This window comes from Dromiciops gliroides, chromosome 3 (genome assembly GCF_019393635.1).
Source record: "Dromiciops gliroides isolate mDroGli1 chromosome 3, mDroGli1.pri, whole genome shotgun sequence".
NCBI classification, from domain to species: Eukaryota; Metazoa; Chordata; class Mammalia; order Microbiotheria; family Microbiotheriidae; genus Dromiciops; species Dromiciops gliroides.
In genome coordinates, this window is record NC_057863.1 from 188,832,775 (window position 1) to 188,854,953 (window position 22,179).

The following is a 22,179-nucleotide window of genomic DNA, read 5'->3' on the forward strand; positions in this document are numbered from 1 at the left end:
CTTTGCCTATGTCAAGATAATACATGGCTCAAAATAAGAAAATATATGTGAAACTCCTTTTAAAAAATTGAACACATTATATACACAGGAATTATACACAGATCAGATTATTATGTCTCCACATTATGAGGTAATCTTTTCTTTAATGTATGTCTGTATAGACAGCTAGATGGCATAGTGGATAGAGCAATAGACCTAGAGTCAGGAAGACCTAAGTATATATTCTATTTCAGATTCTTACTAACTTAGTGACTTTGGATAATACACTTAACCTCTGTCTGCCTCAGCACCTTTCTACCAGAGTTGTTTCAAGGATGAAGGAGATATTTTTGCAAAGTGCTTTGAGAAATCTGTGCATGTCAGAGGCATGATATGAGAAGTAAAATGCCTTGGGAAGTATGGGAGTAGGGATAGATGCTTTCTTTTTCATTGAAAAATATGAGAAGGGCCAGCTAGGTGGTGCAGTGGAGTAGAGCACCAGCCCTGGAGTCAGGAGAACCTGAATTCAAATCTGACCTCAGACACTTGACACTTACTAGCTGTGTGACCTTGGGCAAGTCACTTAACCCTGATTGCCCTGCAAATGAAAAGAGGTTTATGTTAAAGGTGAGAGTCTTTTAATTGCTTTCTCAGTTTATATATTCTTCATTGAAATAAAATATTTGCTGAAGTTTGGGCATCTAGGTTAAAGCCAAGTATTCATTAAGGTCTCTTTGCATCAAAGTTTTCTATGAAGTACTATTTGATCACTGATGAAGACATAACCATATCACTCCAGTTTTTCAGAATGTGGATTATGTTGACTAGGGATGTCTGCAGCTAGAATAAGACTTGGAAGTGGGAAGGAGAGAAGCATTCCCTTATACACACAACTGGGTTTAGGGGTATAACAAAAGAAAAAAGAAGTGGAAAAGAAGCAGACAGAAAGTGGGAAATTTTCTGAGCCTTTTGCACAGATTAGAAAATAGGACAGAGGAATTAGACGCCAAAGGAAGAGCTCTTCGAGTATTATTTGTCTATACCCTTGCTTACTTCCTTCTTCCTATCCCTATACTCTAGGTCACAAACCAACTTACCCTGATTTAAAAAAAAATCTAGACATATTAGATACAAAAGCAAACTTTTTTTGTCAATGGGAATTGGAAAAGCCAGCAATAATGTCCTGGTCTTGACACGCCATGGTAAAATGGATCTCAGGACTTGCCTTCTTGCTGGCATCTGGTACCGTACATGCTTCCAGAAGTTGGAATTAAATGATCGTTGGTTGGTGACATGGTCTCCCTTCCACTCAATGTACCTTGTTGTTTAATAATGTGCTTGAGAGAATCCTGAAGTTCACTGGTGTCACCAGTTGTCTCCATTTCAATAAGGATCACCTTGGAGTCATTCTGCATCAAAGCACAGTGCAAAGCAATCTCTTGCTCATAGGCAAATTCCTCACCATGCTCCACCTGTGGATTCAATATGATTATTTGCCTTCGGCTCTTCTGTATGCATTTTACCATTTCACTGGCTGCATCTGTTAAACAAAGGAGAGAAATTATATTTATTGTGTTTTCTTTTCTAGTTTGATGGTGTGGCATTTAAAAAGTGGGAAAGGACATAATTTCTGATTAATTAATTTTATTAATTTATTATTTTATTAATAAGGCTAGAATGTTTGTTAATAAAAAGAGTTCAGTTGCCAAAACACCCCTCATGGTGGTGGGCTCACACTTTATATGCCCTTGAGTGTTCCTGAGGGTGGCAATCAACTCTGATTGGTTAATAATTAATGGGGAAATTAATATTATAATAAGATGTGGGGCATCTAATTAGGATATGACTTGGATCACCCATATCTTGGTAAAAGAGACATCAATTTCCATATCACCTGTCTGAATAAAGAAAATCAACATAAATGGACAGGTATCCATTAGCCTAAACTTAGGATACTGTCTGATTAAATCGTAGTCTGGGTTTTTCCTAAAAATTTCCTAAAATTTCACACACTGGTTGATTTCTGAATTAGGAAGTAGAAAACGGGATAACCTTAGTCCTGATACAAGAAAGAAATACCATTTCTCTCAATGACTACTCTGACAATAAGTGTTACCAACCTTTAGAAGTTTTCTTAATAGTATTTCTATGATTTGGCATAAATTTCACAACTACATGCTCTGTTCAGTTAATTCTGAGAGTATACAACTAAATAGAGAAAGAATATTGTCCTCCAAAATTTTTTGCTTTCCTATTCCCACCCCTAAATTAGCACACTCATATACCTGACTTAATTGGCTTCTTGGGAGACATATCAGTACCATAGCCACAACCATTGACATGGGGTATTATGGTGGTGTATTCTGTCACTTACTACTTCCTCTGTTGACCTTTGTAAATAACCACTCCAGATCTGTTTCCTCATCTATAAAGTGGGGGAATTGGCCCATATGATAGATCTAGATCTAGAAAGAAAGTTAGAAATTGAGTCCAACCCCCTCATTTTTACAGATAAGGAATTGAGCCCAAGAGATATTAAGTGACTTTCCCAGGTTCACATAACTGCGTAACCATCTATTGAAGGATTTGAATGTGAATCTTTTCTATCTTCATGTCCAATGCTCTATCAACTACACCACACAACTACAACACACTACCTTCTAGATCTTTTCTAAGGTTCCTTCTAACTCAAAACTATTATCCCATTAAATGCCAATGAATTCTATGAACATGTAATTTGAAATTCCTATATTTTATCATGGCATAGTAGATAATAAGCTGAGCTGGAAGTTAGGATAAACTTGGAAACTTTTAGAATATGAGCTACCCTGATTGAGGCCAGATATCTCTGATGAATATTGCCAAGAATACTAGACTTACAGAAGATCTACATTCAATCCCCATTTCCATCACTTACTATATATAAGCTCCTTGAGAGAAGGGGCTGTCTTTTGCTTCTTTTTGTATTCCCAGCACTTAGCACAGTGCATGGAACATAGTGAACACTTAATAAATGTTTGCTAGTTGAGTGCTAGTCATGTGATTTGGGGATATTCTAGCAATTGTGTATGGCTTTGATTGGAGAAGGACCTATCCAGGAAGGACTAAGGAGGTTATATTTTAGAGGACAATTGTCCTGTATTTAATTTGTTACAGTATCCCAGAGTTATTACTGCTAATAATTTTTTAATTTAAAATTTGTTTTATTTTCAATTCACAAAACAAAACAAGCATTTCCAATAAAAAATGATTATGCATGAAATCACAAATCTACCATGATACCATGTATCATGTACAACGTGCAATTTCCTTCAAATATACAACAAAGTTCCTGTGTAAATTCCTTTCCCCTTTCCCTCCCTCTTCCACCATAGAGATGGCTACCTTAGATACAAATAGATATAGATATATATGTGTATATATATACATATGTGCATACATGGATGTGCATATATACATAGTATATATACATATGTGTATGTGTTTTGAATTATTCTTTACCTACTTCTATTTATAAGTTATTTCTCTGGATGCAGATAGTGTCTTTCTTTATATGTCCTTATCTTTAATTTGTATATTTATAATAGTCAAAATTACTTAGTTGTTCAAAATCATTCTTAAAATGAAATTGCTGTTACTGTATACAATTTTTCTCTTAGTTCTGCTCGGATATTTAAAATTACCCTCATATTACATCCATATGCTATCCCCCATCCCACTTGGAGCACTGGCTCTGGAGTCAGGAAGACCTAAATTCAAATCCAGCTTCAAACATTTACCAGCTTTGTGACACTGGGCAACCTAATTGCCAAAAGAAAGGAAGAAAGAAAGAAAGAGAGAGAGAGAGAGAGAAAGAGAGAGAGAGAGAGAAAGAAAGAGAGAGAGAGAAAGAAAGAAAGAAAGAAAGGAAGGAAGGAAGGAAGGAAGGAAGGAAGGAAGGAAGGAAGGAAGGAAGGAAGGAAGGAAGGAAGGAAGGAAAGAAAATCCTACTTTTTATAATAAGTGGGTGACCTTGGACTCTAGTGCCAGCTGTCCATTAGGTCCTACCAAGCTGAAAAAGGCTACAATTGTCAGATTGTGAAAGATTTTATGTTTGTCATCCAAAGACAAGCTTAAGTTTAGGTGGAATCATCACCAGAAGAATGAAAGCAACAACTCATGAAACTGTTTACTATGACCTGAAATTTGTAGAATGTAAGCTTCTTGAGGGCAAGGACTATTTCATTTTCATCTTCATATCTCTAGCACCTAGTGCAATACCAAGTACACAGTTAATTTATTGGTTGATTCAAAGAATAAACAATTATAGCAAAGAATCTAAGTCTAAGTATAAAAGTATCATAAGTGGGGTGTGCCTAAAGTCTTAGTGCAGTTTTACATTAATAAACCTTAAAACTGCACCAAAGACTTTTGAGACATCTTTATTGTAATTTCTGGCAATCTAACATAAAAATGGACATAGTATTATAAAAGTTCAGCAGCTTGCTGAAAAACTTGTATTCCCCAACTCAACTTCCAAGTACCACTTCAAACCTTTAAGATAATGCTAGGGAATTCCAGGGCTCTCCCAGTATTTGTAGTAGAAAGAGCAAGGAGCAGAAAAGAAGGGAAAATTTACAGTGAAGTATTGTCAAAGTTCAAGTTTCCAGGGAGACTTAACTTCCAGAATTTTCACAACTGGTAGAGTTTTTGATGTAGTTACACTGAAATGTGATTGATTGACCTTTTTTTTTTTTCTAAGTGAGGCAATTGGGATTAAGTGACTTGCCCAGGGTCACACAGCTAGTAAATGTTAAGTGTCTGAGGCCGGATTTGAACTCAGGTACTCCTGATTCCAGGGCCAGTGCTCTATCCGCTGTGCCACCTAGCTGCCCCTTGATTGACCTTTGAAGGACAAGGTACAGAAGAAATTGTTTGATAGATCTAAGCCCTGAGCCACAGGGACTTGGCTATCTTGTTCAGTTATCCATCAACAAAGAATGAGGTGAAATAATTATTTATATTTGATATCCTATAATAATGAAAGTGAATCACTGCATCATATTAAAAGTCACACCTTCTCCAGGCAGAAGATCTCTTCCATAGATACATAAGCGATATCCACATTTCTCTTCAAGAACTTCAGGCAGAATTTGGTGAACAAAATATTCCATGGAATTAACACTCTCAGTCCTGTTTTTGTAGTTTCTGGGATAAATGATGTAAGCATCATACATTTTTCCATCTAAAAACAAAAGCAAATCAAAGTTCCATTAATGTACTTAAAATGGTTATTTGTATATATAAATAAGTATACACATACACACACGTGTGTGCGTATATACAGAGAGAGAAAGAGAGATGTGGTAGGTGTGGATGAGTGTATGAGTGTTCTCAACCCTACAAAAATATGTTAGGCCTGTCCATATAGCAAAAATTTCTCATCTCTGGTCTCTTTGAGGTCCAGAATCACACAGCTAGTACCTGTGTGGTGGGATTGGAACTTGTGTCTTCCTGATTCCAAATCCAAAATTGGAACCTCTATGCTACCTAGCTGCCAATGGGTATGTATGTTTATGTACTCATATGTGTAGACATACATGAAATTGCTGCTACCAGATACATTCAATTTGCCAGTTCACTGAGCTCCGCTAAATCATAGACCATCGTTCACATTTGGGCAGCGGATACACAGAGTCTGTTTTCCTTTTTTAATCTCATGATGTTTCGCAAATATTAATAATAATAACTAGCATTTAGATAAGTTTCAAGATTTACAAAGCAGCTTACAAATTTTATCTTCACAATAACCTTCGGAGGTTAAGTACTAAACATGTTAAATGTTTCACAATTTATTAAACAGTTCTGAAACTGGGCCAGCTGCTGCAAATGAGATCCTCAGTAGCAAATAAAAACAATCTAATTACAAATCAGATTAAAGTTTTGGATAATAATCTCAGTTTGGTGACTGACCTTTGAGTGTAACTCAGTGTAAATAATTGGCAGCATAATCGTGATTTAAATGTTGTGAGAAAATTATTAATAATAGGGTGTTTTGGAGTTCTATGAGACCCAGAGAGTCTGGCCAGATCTATCTTGGGGCCAGCCCAGAGTCAGGAGATTTTCAAAGGAATTGTGGTTGGACCTTGGACTGTGAATAGGCATTAAAACCACACCTATCTAAAGGCTTTTCCCCCTCATACTCTGACATCAGCTGGACCACCCTCAAATCCAGTAAACCAATAGATTTGAATGATGCTAGCCAATTAGCTTTGAGCAATGTTTAAGGGCGGGCTCTCCTCTTCCCCGCAGCAAGCTTACACAGTGATTCACTCTCTTGGCCCTGGAACTTGGTGAGAGCAGATGCAGCTCATTATGGTTCCTCATTATCTCTCCTTCTTAACTTTCTGAGCCAATTTGGTATACTTTAATAAATGCTTAATGTGCCAAATTGGTGCTAAAGCTTCTAATTTATAAGTAGCAATATGTTAGAAACCCCAGCTAATTTTCCCCAAATTTGAAATAAGGCAACCACATATAATTTTATATGCCACGATGTTAACAGCATAATATCTTTTAATTGACTTTATAAAGGAGCCATAGATTAAGAATCTGAAAATAATATATATCTTCTATGAAAATTTCCAAACAAAAAAGAAATTTTAAACTTAATACTCACCATCCCTGGATTTATAAGGTCTAGTTACTTTTCTCCACAGCAGAATAAAATCAATCCAGAATACTTTTAATATAACTGTTAATATAATGATTAGTATTAACAATGTACTAAGTCCTGCAAGCATACAGTAGGTGCTTTGTTGACCAGCTATTTTGAAAAAAAGAACAGGGAGAAAAGAGATAAAGAAGAAAAAATGTTATTATCACTAAAGTAAGGTAGGATGAATAGTGTCACATTAAATAAAAAGTTTCAACCAAAAGTTAGTCTTCACTTACAATAACATTTGTTATCTATTCAGAATTTTCATGGCCTATATTGGTGTCAATTAATAAAAACATATTTAGCACCATGTATAAGACCCTGTGGCAAGAGTTGAAGCTGCAAAGAAATGTAGGGACAGTACTTAACATTGAGACAATTAGAATCCAAATATAAGATAAAATTTCTCCATATGAGAAGTAACAAATTTAACAAAAATAAATATTTAATAGAAGCCAAACATGTAAATAAATCTTTGACTCTGGATTCCCTCATTGAGCCATAATCCTGTCTATTCTCTCTTCCTAATGTTTCTCTCTTCCCCTTTCTACACTCACTGCCCATTTTAGTTTGGACCCTTATATTACCTCATAGACTATGGCATTTAGAGACATTCAAAGGTAAGAGATATTTAGATGGATGGATGGATGGATGGATGGATGGATGGATGGATGGATGGATGGATGGATGGATGGATGGATGGATGGATGGATGGATGGATAGTACATTAATTACTTAATAAGAGCTAATAGGCACTGTATGAAGAGATGGGGATAGAAATATAAGCAAACAAAATGGCCCTTCTACTCAAGTAACATATCCTAATGGAGGAAGACAAAAACTATAGAGAAGGAAGGCAAAGAGAGAAAAAGGAAGATGGTACCTAACTGGCAGCAAGTTAGAAAGTATGAAATGAAGGAGAAATCCAGAGAGTTAAGTCAAGGTGAGAATATGGCAATATGGCTGGGCTCTTCCTTCCTTCCTTGGTTTAAAAGGAGAGGAAATCATCAGTTAAGAGAGCAGGACCCCAGGGTGGGAGGTTTTTAGTGGGGTAAGGGACAAGATGGTCAGCTAGGTGGCACAGTGTATAGAGTGCTGGACTTGGAGTCAGGAAGACTCATCTTCCTGAGTTCAAGTCTGCCCTTAGCCACTTGCTGGCTGTGTGGATTATAGTGAAGGATCATATTAAATCACTGGACAAATCACTTAACCCTGTTTGCCTCAGTTTCCCCATCTGTAAATGAGCTGGAGAAGGAAATGGCAAACCACTCCAATATTTTTGCCAAGAAAACTCTGAATAGAATCACAAATAGTTGGACATGACTGAAACAAATCAACAACAAAAAAGAGACAAGATGGGTAGGAAGAAGATTGGAAAATGAATTAGGGAAGTTCAGGGTGTTCAGGAAAGGCTTAATACAATGGTAAGTTTGCAAAGCTCTTTAAATGCATTAAAACATGTAATACTCACAATCACTCTGTAAGGTAAATACTATAGTCATTATTTTCCCTATTTTATAGTTGAGAAAGCTCTAAAAAAAAACCAAAAAAAACTAGAAAACTAAAGATACTTGCCCAAGATGACACAGCTAGTAAATGTCAGATGCAGGATTCAAATCCAGATATTACTGACTCCTTTAGAGGCAGGATTTAAACCCAGGTCTTACTGACTCGTGTATAATTCTTTTCCAAGAGCAATATCTTGCCTTTTAATGAAAGACTTGAGGTGAGTTTGAAAGGACAGTTAGACTTTAGAGTGGTCAAATGAAGGACATTTGGAGGTAGAGCCAAATGGCAGAGGAAAGGCAGTGGATTACCTGAGCTTTCCCCAAAACCCCTCCGCATATCTTTAAATAATGCTATAAGACAATTCTTGGAGCAGCAGAACCCACAAAAAGACAGGGTGAAATAATTTTCCAGCCAAAGACAACTTAGAAGGTTGGCAGGAAAGTTCTGTTGTACCCAGGTGAGAGTGGAGCTCAGTCCAGTGCCAACCCAGCCCCAGCAAACCAGCAGCAGGCCTTGGGAGACACTGAATCAGAAGCAGCAGGAACTGCTTCTGAAACTCAGTTCACAGAGGGTGAAGGGGGTGAGAAGGAGATTACTAGATTCTATCTGCTGGCATTGAGGCAGGACCCTTTTGTTCTGTCCATACTTTGATTCAGGTTGTAGTCCTGAGGGGAGTCCAAGGGAGAGGAGGAGCAGTAGCATACCAGAGCTTGTGGCCACAGTGGAGTGGGGACCCACCCCTCAGTTCCAGGGCAGAAAAGAGTACTTATGGTCTCTTGCAGATCAGAGCACAGGCCAGGAGAGTAGTAAATACACCTCTCCTTAGATCATAGCCCTTAGAAGAACTGAAAACTGCCCTGATATTCTAGAGCCAGAGGGCAAAATAGAAATGGAAAGATCACCTCCTGAAAGAGATCCCCAAATGAAAACTCCCAGGAATATTATAGCCAAATTCCAGATCTCCCAGGTCAAGGAAAAAATACTGAAAGCTGCCAGAAAGAAATAATATCATAGTTATAATAATGCAAGATTTAACTGCTTCTACATTAAAGGATCAGAGGGCAAAGGAGCTGAGATTACAACTAAGAATCACCTACCCAGCAAAATTGAGTATAATTCTTCAGGTAGGAAATGGGAATTAAATGAAAGAGAGGACTTTCAGGCATTTTTGATGAAAAAAATCAGAGATGAATAGAAAATTTGACTTTCAAGTAGAAGACTCCAGAGAAGCATAAAAAGGTAAATGGGAAAAGGAAATCATAAGGGATTTAACAAGGTTAAACTGTTTGTATTCCTACATGGGAAGATGACACTTGTAACTCACAAGAACTTTCTCATTATTAGGGCAGTTGGAAGAAGTATATATAGACAGAGGGCACAGGTGTGAGTTGAATATGAAGGGATGATATCTAAAAAAAATAAAATTAAGGGGTAAGAGAGGAATGCACTAGAAGAAAGGGAAAGGGAGAGATGGAATGGGGCAAATTCTCTCACATAAAAGAGGCAAGAAAAAGATTTTATAATGGAAGGGAAGATTTGGGAGGTCAGGGGAGTGAGTGAACCTGACTCTCATCAGAATTGCTTCAAAGAGAAAATAACATACACACTTAATTGGGAATAGAAATCTATCTTTCCCTGCAGGAAAGTAGGAGGAGAAGGGGATAGGAGAATGGGATGTGATAGAAGGGAGGGCAGACTGGGGAGGGAATAGTCAGAAGCAAAACACTTTTGAGGAGGGACAGAGTGAAAGGAGAGAGAGAATAGTATAAAAGGAGTGAATAGGATGGAGGGAGAAACAGCACAGTAACTGCAAAAAAAAAATTTAAGCAAGTTTGTCTGATAAAGGCCTCATGTCTCAAACATATAGAGAACTGAGTCAAATTTATAAAAATAAGAGACATTCCCCAATTGATAAATGATCAAAAGATATGAACAGTTTTCAGATGAAGTACTCAAAGCCACATTTAAAAAAATGCTCTAATATTATTGATTGGAGAGATGCAAATCAAAAGAATTCTGAGGGTACTACCTCATACCTATTAGATTGGCTAATAGGACAGAAGAGTAAAATGACAAATATTGGAGAGGATGCAGGGAAAATGAGACATTAATGAACAATTTGTGGAATTATAAACTTATTTAGCCATTCTGTTGAGCAAATTGAAAATATGGCCAAAGAGCAATAAAACATGCATACTCTTTGACCTAGCAATACCACTACTGGGTCTGTGTCATGGGGGAAATGTGTGAGTGGGGGGCGGGGCGGGGTTCCTTAGGTATTCCTCTTTAAAGAATTGCACCATCTCACACAAAATTCAATTAGAATAAAATAGTTTTTTATTTAGGCACTTAAAGTGACCAAGAGATAAGTCAGACTTAAGAAAAGCAAAAGCTTTTATAGACCTAAGATGAGGTGACCATCACCTGACAATGGAAAGTTCCCTTTGGGGGTGGGGAAAGCATGAGTGAGGTGGTGCTCCTGACTTGTTATCTCTGCCCCTGGTTCTGATCGGGAAGCAGGCATGCCTGATGGGCTTATTTCTCTTTGCAAGGTGTATCTGTTCTTTAGCTAGTAGGCCAGTTTAAACTTTAATAATCCCAACCCCCATGACAGTCTGTATGAAAAAAGAGATAAAAACCAAAAAGGAAAAGGAGCTATAAGTTAAAAAATATTTATGGCAGCTCTTTTCTGGTGGCAAAGGATTGGAAACTGAGGAGATACCCGTCAATTAGGGAATGACTGAACAAATTGTGGTATGTGATTATGATGGAATACTATTGTGCTACAAGAAATGATGGGCAAGATGCTCTCAGAAAAAACTGGACTTACATGAGCAGATGCAAAGTGAAATGTACTGTGTACAAAGTAACAGCAATGTTGTAAGATGATCAGCTATGAATGACTTAGGTCTTCTCAATAATACAATATTTCAAGAGAACTCTGAAAAACTTATGATGAAAAATGTTCTCCATCCCCAGAGAAAGAATTGATGGTATCTGAATCCAGACTGAAGCATAATTTAAAAACTATTTTTTCTTTTTTTTCTTTTTTTTTAAACTATTTTCTTGAAGGTTTTTGTCATGTTTCTTTCACAATATGACTAAAATAGAAATGTTTTACATGACTACACATGTATGACATATTGAATTGCTTGACTTCTCAAAGTGCAGATGGGGAGGGAGGAAAGGAGAGAATTTGGAATACAAAGTTTAAAAAATGGATGTTAAAAATTGTTTTCACATGTACTTGAGGAAAAATAAAATATCAAATAAAAAAAAGAATGAAGGACATTCAAATCAGGGTATAATGGAGTAGATAAAAGTAGAAAGACAGAAATGTATGAGACATATAAGATTTTGCTCTGAATAAATAAGTTTGAATAGGTAGGATATGGTCAGATTATGAAAGACCAGGAATGCTAGGCTAGGGGTTGGATTTCATCCTCTAGGCTCTAGGTGGTCATTGAAGTTTGGTTTGATTTTGTTATTGTTGTTGTTGTTTGGTTATTTGGTCGTACAAAGGAGTAACATAAAGATGAAAGAAAGCATTGGTCAAAGAACAGTTAGTTCGTTAATTATTATGGCACTGTTCGAGATGACTTCTTCATCAAAAAACAAAAGATCTGTGTCAAAATACTACTTAATTGCCCTGACAAGACATGCCAAGTTTATCTCACTACTTCTTCCTAATTAAGCATCTTAACAAATGGCAGTTAACAACTGAGGTAATTTCCTTCTGCATCTGGTTTTCTTCCAAACCATTCAGGCCTTCTGAGATGGGTATAAACAATCTGATATCACTTGATTAGGATTATTCTGGCAGTAATATGTAAGATAGATTGGAGTCCAAGATAGCATTTTAAATTGGTTCAGGCACTCCAAATCTTGCAGGCATGGAATATAGACTTTAAAGAATGGGTTAGAGATTTAAAAGGCAAAAAGGGAAAAGGCTACAATTTTAGACAAAGCAATAAGCAATGATATAGAGGTAGGAAAATATCAGGATTGTAATAGTGACAGAGGTCAGGTTCACTGGAGTATACAGTGCATAGAGAATAATAAAATGAGATAGGGTTGGACAGGTAGGATGATGTCACATTTTGGCAAAAGGAAGTCACTGAAGATTTTTGAGTACTGGAGTGGCTGGCATGCCATCAATGAATGAATGAATGAATGAATGAATGAATGAATGAAGAGGAAAGAGCCAAAGATTCTTCCTAGATATGGCTGATAAAAAAATCCAATGATCTGTTCCAGGCCTCAACCCTACCCTTAAGTGTTACTAGCTGCTATTTAGTATTTATTGTGCTAAGTATTATACAGAATATACAAGTACAACATATATAGTAGCTGTCTTTAAGTAATAATGACCTTAACAACACATAAGCAGTATATAACTTTAGGACAAAAATAGGAACCACAATTATTGGGCAGCGTAATGATGGACTAGTACCCCAACTACATGGCGGCTTAATATTATAAAGTACTCAATCCCTATCAGAGGAGAAGTAAAATATTAATAAAACCTGCACGAATGGAGGAAAGCAGATGCTTTTATCCTTCATTGTAATATAATTTTTGTCCTTGAAACCCTGAAGTTTTGTTTAAAAGGACAGTCTTTTCCCCTTGTTTCTTGCCTTTGAACAGTGAATGTTTTTTTAATTCTCATAATAAATTCTTCCCTTTTCTACTTTCAATTATCCTCTTCTTTCTCTACCCCTTCCCCTCCTGTGAAATGTTTTACTTATCTATCTTAAATTGTCAGAGAATGCTTCTGATTGGCTCCATTCTCTTAGAGTCCTAAAAGGTTATAAAAGTCAAATTTGTACCCTAGAAAGTTGAAGTTGCTATTCAACAAGAGCAGTGTTCTTTACCATGCCTAGAATGCATTCACCTCCTTCTTTGCCTCATCGGTTCCCTATCTCTTCCTTCAAGGTGGACCTCAACCACCACCTTTTACAAGAAACCTTTCCTGATTTTCCCTAACTGTTAGTCTCCTCCTTCCCAAACTACTTTGGATTTCACTCACTCTATGTATGTATTTATGTATATGTGTGTATGCACATATGCATAAATATGTATACATGTATGTCACAGAGAGTAAACTCACTACCTGGGGAATCTACCTTGTTATTACAGAAATGATTAGGCGATTAAGTTAACAAGAAGGCAATAGAGGCTTTGAAAAAGCTAGTTCCTAAGAATACTGACCCATGTAATAATTGTTGGGGTGCTTTTGGTTGCTGTGCAAAAGACCAAACTTTTATGGGTCTAGAAGAAAACAGAAGAGGCAGCTATGATCTGTGTCACTCTCATGGCAGCTCAACTAACTTCTCTGCCAAAAGAATTGAATACTAAGGATAATGTACATTTCACTGGTGTTTTCAGATTTATAAGGGGATTTCTCCACACTATACCTGTTCAGTCAGAAATATTATCATCTTCAATTTTATAAGCGAAAAAATTGAGACTGAGGCATGAAGTGGCTTTCCCATTATCACACAGCTGGTGCCCATTAGAGACAAAATTTAAATCCCAGAGCTCTGATTCTTTTCCACTGATAACACTGCCTCCTGAGTCTTCAAATTGCTGCTTTCTTCCCTATTAAAAGAGGCAGCAGAGGTGGCACTCCCTCACTCCCTGTTTTACCTCTTCTCTGTCCCCAAACCAATATAACCAAGCAATCAATTAGGTTGCTAAAAAAAAGGTTAGAATGTGACCACATTATGTTTTAAAAAATGATTGCCATTTTTGTTTTTTGTTTTTGTTTTTTAGTGAGGCAATTGGGGTTAAGTGACTTACCCAGGGTCACACAGCTAGTAAGTGTTAAGTGTCTGAGGCCGGATTTGAACTCAGGTACTCCTGACTCCAGGGCCAGTGCTCTATCCACTGCGCGACCTAGCTGCCCCTGATGGCCATTTTTAAAATGATTTACTTTTATTCCTAATATTTCTTTGAATGACAAATAACATAAGCATTATAAAATTTAACCAGGATATTTGTTTTAAATGAAACTGGGTCCCCAAAATGGTAAAATGTAAATTCTAAGACTACAGAACTCTTTTTTAAAAAATACTCCTTTTTTTGCTTGTTTATGTGCTCCTCCATATGTACACATCACATCATGAAACATTCTTACTATAATAAAGTTGAGCAAAACATAGCAATATAGTAACAGTAAATGCAACCTGAAAATGAAGTTTCCCCCATCCCCATCCAGATGGAGGAAAGTCACATTAATGTGTTTCCCAAAATTTACCAACTCTCTAGAAGAAAGGTAAATTTTATAAGAAGATATTCCAAATGTATGATGGTGATGCTATAAGAAATTATAAGAACGATGATTTCAGAAAGGCCTGGAAAGACTTGTATGAACTGATGTATAGTGAAGTGAGCAGAACCAGGAGAACATTGTGCACAGTGACAGCATTATTGTTTGATGAAAAACTGTGAATGGCTTAACTATTCTCAGCAATACAATGATCCAAGACAATCCCAAAGGACCAATGATGAAACAGACTATCCACCTCCAAAGAAAGAACTGATATTGATTGAACAGACTGAAGCATGCTGTTTTTACTTTCTTTCATTTTTTCTTTTACCCAAGTTTTCTCATACAAAATGACTAATATGGTGATGTTTTACATAATTGCATATGTATAACCTATATCTGTTTGCTTACGGACTCAGGGATGGGGGGAGGGATAAAATTTGGAATTCTAAACCTTAAATAAAAATGTTGATTATTTAAAAAAAAAAGAAGAAAAAGAAAAGGATATAGCAAATGCAAAAGAAACAGTAGATAGAGCACTGGTCTTGAAATCAGGAAGACATGAGCGTGGGCAAATCATTGAACCTCTCTCATTTATAAAATGGGAATAATAATAGCACCTACCTCCAAAGGTTATTGTGAGAATAGAATAAGATAATATTTGTAAAGTACTTCACAAACACTAAAATACTATGTAAATGCTTATGAATGACATTAAAGTGCATGTAAATATATGCAATATAAAACTACACATACAAATTTTAAGCAGTTGACATATTAAAACAGGTAATGTGTTTTATAATTTCTGTTATTAAAAAAGAAAAGATAATTTTTGCAATTTCTTTTATTCTATGATTTGAGGTAAAGGATTCCAATATGGAATAAAACTTCAAATCTTTAGGTTTTAATTTAATACACGCAGCTACCAAAGCAGAGTTTGTCACTTCCTCACAAAGAAAAACATAAAATATAGAGACTATAGACCAGGCAGAATATCAACTTTAACAAGGACACTGCCTGAAGGCAATTTTAATGCACAGATAACTAGAAAGCTGTTGTCAAACAACACAGGAACTCATCTGAAGATCAATGTACAGCCTCCTGACAGGAAAACATCTACGCAATCTGTATACACATGTGGTTATTTAAACCTATCTTTAAATATTTGGCTTCCAAAATTCATACCTCCTCCCTCATGAGCATGAAACTACCAAATGGAATGATATGGGTGAAATATATAATAACAATTCTCAGAGTCAGTTAATGAACAAGCTATCTCCAATTTCAGATCAAATGATCAAACCAAGAAATCTTGTCAGTCCATCACAATGAAAATGGGGAAAATGACTTAGTAAATGATGGTGACTTTGTCGTGCTCAGGTTATGTGTCAAAGAAGACTTTCTATTTGAGAAAACAATACAAAAATAACAGAGTTGCTCTAAACAGGCCAACTTTCTATCTGCTACAGCCAAAGTGTCTCATATATACCACTTGTGTGACTCTAGACAAATTACTTACCTTCTCAGTACCTCAACCACCTCTCTAAAATTAAATATGGCAGAATAGGTGGTGTATCCATTTATTTGTTTGTTTGTTTGTTTGTTTGTTTGGTTTTTTTAGTGAGGCAATTGGGGTTAAGTGACTTGCCCAGGGTCACACAGCTAGTAAGTGTTAAGTGTCTGAGGCTGGATTTGAACTCAGGTACTCCTGACTCCAGGGCTGGTGCTCTATCCACTGTGCCACCTAGCTGCCCCCCCGGTGTATCCATTTATAAAAAGTGCTTCTTCATTGGGAGTGCCTTACTTTAGAGGATCATGAATCACAAGTCGCATCGTGCCCCCCCATTAAGATTAAAATGTAATTGGGAAGGGGCATCTGGGTGGCGTAGTGGATAGAGCACCGGCCCTGGAGTCAAGAGGACCTGAGTTCAAATCTGGCCTCAGACACTTAACACTTACTAGCTGTGTGACCCTGGGCAAGTCACTTAACCCCAATTGCCTCACACACACACACACCCAATATAATTGGGAAATATTTAACAAAATAAATAAAAATGCAATAAGACATAATTTATGGTTTTCTAAATAAATGTGATTCAACTAAGTAAATAATGGAACATAATTTGTGGTTTTCTGAATCAATATACAGCCTCTGGGGATGTTTATTTAGTTTCTTTGTAATCATTTAGTGTCTCCCCCTTTCTATTTCAGTCTGACACAACTATCTTATATCAATGAAATCAAAGTTTCAGCCCTAAATGAATGAATGAATCAATCAATCAATAGATGCAGCATACCAGACTAAGGAAGAAATGTACTGAAAAACACTTGGTTTTATATTCTCAAATATAATTAATGCTCTATGCGATAAACGGGAGCAAAATCCCAGGAGGCTATTAACAATAATTTATCATTTCTAATTTGTATAAATATAATAATAATACTTAATAAAATAAGTAGAAAATTACTATCATGATTAAATTATATAGAATAACAGATGGAAGTATGTAATATCACAATGCCTATATGTGATAATATAAATGTACACAAATAATTAAGAAATAGGCAACTTGGGGTAGTAGAGAGAGAACTACCCTACTACTCAGAAAGACCTGGGTTCAAGTCCAGTCTCTGACACACACTAGCTGTGTGATCCCAGGCAAATAATTTAACCTCTTAGTGTAAGCAGGAAACTCTCCAATATTTTAAACTATATTACAAGTACTGATTTACATTGGTAAAGAGGATTTCCTCACTAAGAGTTCCCTATGCCAAAAAAAATATAGATCTAGACTGATACCTCCCTCCCCCATGCCCCATGTAAGCATATGATCTATATACTTCGAATATGTAGGATAAAAAAAAGATATAACTAGAATATATAGGATATAATAAGGATAAACATAAGAATACAGTGATTTGGGCAATTTAATTCAGTAAACATTTGTTGTGTCCACTACCAAAGGAACTGTGAGACACAACCAAATCCTAAATGAGCTACGTTTAATAGGATCATAAATTTAGAGTTATTGAGAACCTTCAAGGTTATTTAATTCAAACACCTCCCTTCCCATTTTATAGATAAGTAGACTGAGGCTTTCAGTGACAAAATGACTTACCTACACTTAGCTAACAACTGAGCTAGGATTCATACCTGGACCTTCTGATTTTTCCATTTATAAGACAGATACTGAACCTATTATCTTCTGAAGTTGAATAAAGACATGGATCTCTCACATCTATGATCATAAAGTGTTTTCATTAAAATCATATAGTTGGGGGCAGCTAGGTGGTGCAGTGGATAAATCACTGGCCCTGGATTCAGGAGTACCTGAGTTCAAATCCAGCCTCAGACACTTGACACTTACTAGCTGTGTGACCCTGGACAAGTCACTTAACCCTCATTGCCCTAAAAGAAAAAATCATATAGTAATATAACAGAACATAGATCCAGAGCAGACCTCGGAAGTCATCTAATTTTTAGTTCAGTCATTTTTCAGTCATGTCCAACTCTTTGTGACCTCATTGGGAGTTTCTTGGCAGAGATACTGGAGTGGTTTGCCATTTTCTTCTCCAGCTCATTTTACAGATAAGAAACCAGAGGCAAACAAGGTGAAATGACTTGTTCAAGGTCACACAGCCAGTAAGTGTCTGAAGCCATATTCAAACTCAGGAAGATGAGTCTTCCCGGACTCCGGGTCCAGCATTCTGTGCACCATGTGCATGTGCACCTAGCTGCCTAGTCATCTTATTAGACACTCCAATTTTGCCATTGAAGACTTAGACCCAGAGAGGTTAAGTATCCAAAATCACATAGCTAGTGAGTGTCAGAGTAGGGATTTGAACCCAGGTTTACTAATTCCACAAGCAGCACTCCTTCCATTGGACTGGACTGTTTCCCAAAGTTAGTAAGAATGTGCTAATTTGAAACAACCAAAAACTGTGTGTGTATGTGTACACATACATTTGTTGAGGAAATTTATGTGTTAGCTAAATTATATAAAAATGTATAAATGATACAAGTAAGCTAACTGCTTTATGGAATGAATCAGAGGACCAATAATAGTATCGGAGTCCAGGAAAAGGAAAAGATGACTCAGGCGAGGGGCCAGGAGAAGCAGAAAAACATGTTTCTGAGGGAGAGGAGGAAGGCAGATTTGGGGAGGCTGACACACTAGGTCAAGCAGAAGTGGAGAAGCAAGGCCCCTCAAATCACACACATCTTTCACCCAGGAAATACTGGTCAGTAACCAGGGCCATGGGAAACTCACATTCTCAAAGCTTCACGGTATTAGTGGTATCACATCCACCTTGCAGTCAAGAAAAAGTCTACTCCAAGGCTTGTTCCAAGGAGGGAATTAAACCAATCTTGTTGCCGAGGGTTAGACAACACATGAAACAGAAATATGTGACAAAACATCCCCAAAATATCCCTAAAATGTCCACAGAAACATCGATAAACTTTAGTTCTTACTTGTCTTTTTTATTCTGATACTTATGTTGCTTTCTTTTACTCCATGCTCATTCAAGGCCCAACAAGAAAATTCCAAGGAGAGGTCTTCTTTCTGCACATTAGCTATTCTTAAAGTGATGGTTCTGCAGTACAAGTTCTCACTAGGCCTAAGAAACCAAAATGTGATCTTTAGTAGTTGTTCTGTAGGTTGCAAAATTCATGAAAGGAAAAAATATTTAAGCCCAACTAATATTACTTTGGTGCTTCGTTTTCCTCATAAAATCGAGAATCTTCAATGCAATTAATAGTGTTCTTCTTTTTAACACACCATCCAACTTCATCTATCATCTGTAAGCCTTTTCCCAAACAAGTTTTACATGGGATACTCACATTGGTTCCTAGAAAAAAACAATTTTTATTGTCATTGATGTATTCTCTTTTTTGCATTCATAACTCACTTTAAAAATTAATAAACTTTTATTTTCTCTATCTCTCACTTTCCTCTTTCTCACAGAGGTGGGGAGAAAAACAAAACACATGGTAACAAATATGCACGGTCAAGTATTTGTACAAAAATATTTATAGCAGCTCTTTCTGTTGTGGCTAAGAATTGAAAATCAAAGGAATGCCCATCAATTGGGAAATGGCTAAACAAACTGTGCTATATTCTGGAAAGACTTACATGAAATGATGAATGATAAAGTGAACAGAACCAGAAGAATGCTGGGCACAGTAATATCAATACTGTATGATGAAGAACTGTGAATGACTTAAGTATTCTCAGTAATACAGTGATCATAATATCTGCCCCCAGAGAAATAATTTATATTATTTGAGTAAGATTGAAGCATGTTATTTTTCATTTTCTTTCTTTCATTCTTTTTTCTCAAGTGTTCTTGTATAAAATTACTAAGATGGAAATGTTATATATGATTGCACATGTATAATCTTTGTCTGCATACCATCTCACAGAGGGAGGGAGAAGAAGGAGAGAGAGAGGAAGGATAGAATTTGGAAGTCAAAAAAATTTTTTTAAATGATAAAAATTACTTTTAACATGTAATGGGAGATAAAATATATGTAAATATATGCATGGCCAGGCAAAATAAATTTCCACATTAACCAAGTCCAAAAATGTATATCTTATTCTGTATGTTGTGTCCATCACCTCTCTGTCAAAATGTGGCTAACCTTCTTCAATATTGGTACTCTGGAATCATGGCCAGCCATTGAACTGACCAGAGGGTTTTTTGTTTGTTTGTTTTTTGTGAGGCAATTGGCGTTAAGTGACTTGCCCAGGGTCACACAGCTAGCATGAATCAAGTGTCTGAGGTCAGATTTTTGAGCTCAGGTCCTCCTGAATCCAGGGCTGGTGCTTTATCCAGTGCACCACCTAGCTGCCCCCTGACCAGAGTTTTTGTCTTTTGACAGTAACAATTTCAAAATTGTTCATTTTTACAATGCCATTATTATATAACTTGTTCTGTTGGTTCTGTTCACTTTACTCTGTATCACTTCATATTAGTCTTCTAAGGTTTCACTGAGACTATCACTATCATAATTTCTTATGATAGAATAGTCTTCCATTACATTCATGTACCTTAATTTTTCCAGCGATTTGCCAATTGATGGGTACTCCCTTAGTTTCAAGTTCTTTGCTGCCACAAAAAAAAGGATGCTATAAATGTTTGGGTTTTTTTTTTTTTTTACATATGGTTAAGAGGACAACTCTTTCTTTGATTTCTTTGGGGGTATAGGCCTAATAATGTTTTTTCTGGGCTAAAGGGTATCTACAGTTTAGTGACCTTGGGGTCATAGTTCCAAAGTGTTTGCCTGAATGGCTGGACCAATTCACAGCTCCATCAAGTATATATTAAGGGGGCAGCTAGGTGGCGCAGTGGGTAAAGCACCTGCCCTGGATTCAGGAGGACCTGAGTTCAAATCTGACCTCAAATACTTGACACTTACTAGCTGTGTGACCCTGGGCAAGTCACTTAACCCTCATTGCCCTGCTCCCCCCCCCAAAGAATATATTAAAAAATGCCTATTTTAAACATTTTCTACAGAGAAGAGGCAGTCTAGGTTAGTATAAAAAGCATTGAACCAACAGTCAGAAGAACTGTGGCCTAGTCCTGCATTTGCTACTAACTCCCTTTTGTAATATTAGGCAAATCACTTTACCTCCCTAGGCCTCAGTTTTCTCATTTGTAAGATAAAAGGATTGACCTCAATAATGTCTAAGATCACTCCCTACTTTAAAATTTCTGAGTTTTACAAGTATATTTTATGCCTAATTACCTCTTTTAAAAAATATATCTCTTTCCCTTTTGTCTTATCATATTTCTGTTCTCCCTTCCCTTTATCCACCTGCCTCTTGCTTTTATCACCCCTCTTCACATGCCCTTAGGAGAAATTGGTATGGTCAAAGAGATACTTAGTTTTATCAAGTTAATATTATGATATAGGTTCCCTTATTTAAATTTTTAAAAAGCTTTTTTTCAGATTGACCTTGACTTCATATCTACAAAAGCAGCTATTTTGGTAAGATAATCTTTCTGTCATAGGGAATTGTACACGGGAATTTCATGATGCTCTATTCTCATAAATCTCCTATAAATTTCTGAGTAGGCAGAGAGCTCCATTTAACCTAGCCCTTAGCATTTTAGTAGAATCATTAAATTTTAATTTATTTTTTTAACCCAGAAAAGCAATATTTAAAAATACTCACAAAGAGCATTTCCCCTTATTCTAAGAGAAAGCTGCAGGGGACTCTCAGTCTTCTAAGATTCTTACAGGGTTACTAAATGAGTAGATGATGGGAATGCCACAAATATAAGTTATGTACATTTTTGTAAAGCATTTGCTAAACATTTCATGGTAATTTTTGTTAGGATAGATAAAGAGATTTGGGTCTGGTTGAGGGATTCAGAGGTTGGTGAAAGCCCAGACTCAAAGAATAACTGTTAATGGTTCAACATGTCCTTGGCAGGAGGTCACCAGTGCAAAAGACTGTCCTTGAGCCTGAGCTAGTTAATATTTTTTTCACTGACTAGACAAAGGTGTATATATAAATGGCATGCTTAGCAAATTTTGCAGACACAAATATTGGAGAAATACTAATTTCATTAGAAGAAAAAGAAAGAATACAAAAAAAAGATCTTGATAGACTAGAACAGGATATCCTGTTGGCAAATATCCTTCAAGCTAAGAATGGGCTTAATATTCTGAAATAAAGTTTTATTTTATTTCAAATTCATGATGAAGGGCACA

General features: G+C 36.4%; 1 protein-coding gene across 1 annotated transcript in view; it reads right to left on the reverse strand.

The window, feature by feature from the left end:
• IL1RL1 (interleukin 1 receptor like 1) overlaps positions 1 to 22,179 on the reverse strand; it is a 44,226-nt gene that overhangs the window by 7,577 nt on the left and 14,470 nt on the right. The window contains 6 exon segments of the mRNA XM_043993412.1: positions 1,205 to 1,292; positions 1,295 to 1,519; positions 5,036 to 5,203; positions 6,638 to 6,784; positions 18,931 to 19,076; positions 19,166 to 19,307. Coding sequence (XP_043849347.1) covers positions 1,205 to 1,292; positions 1,295 to 1,519; positions 5,036 to 5,203; positions 6,638 to 6,784; positions 18,931 to 19,076; positions 19,166 to 19,307 — 916 coding nt within the window.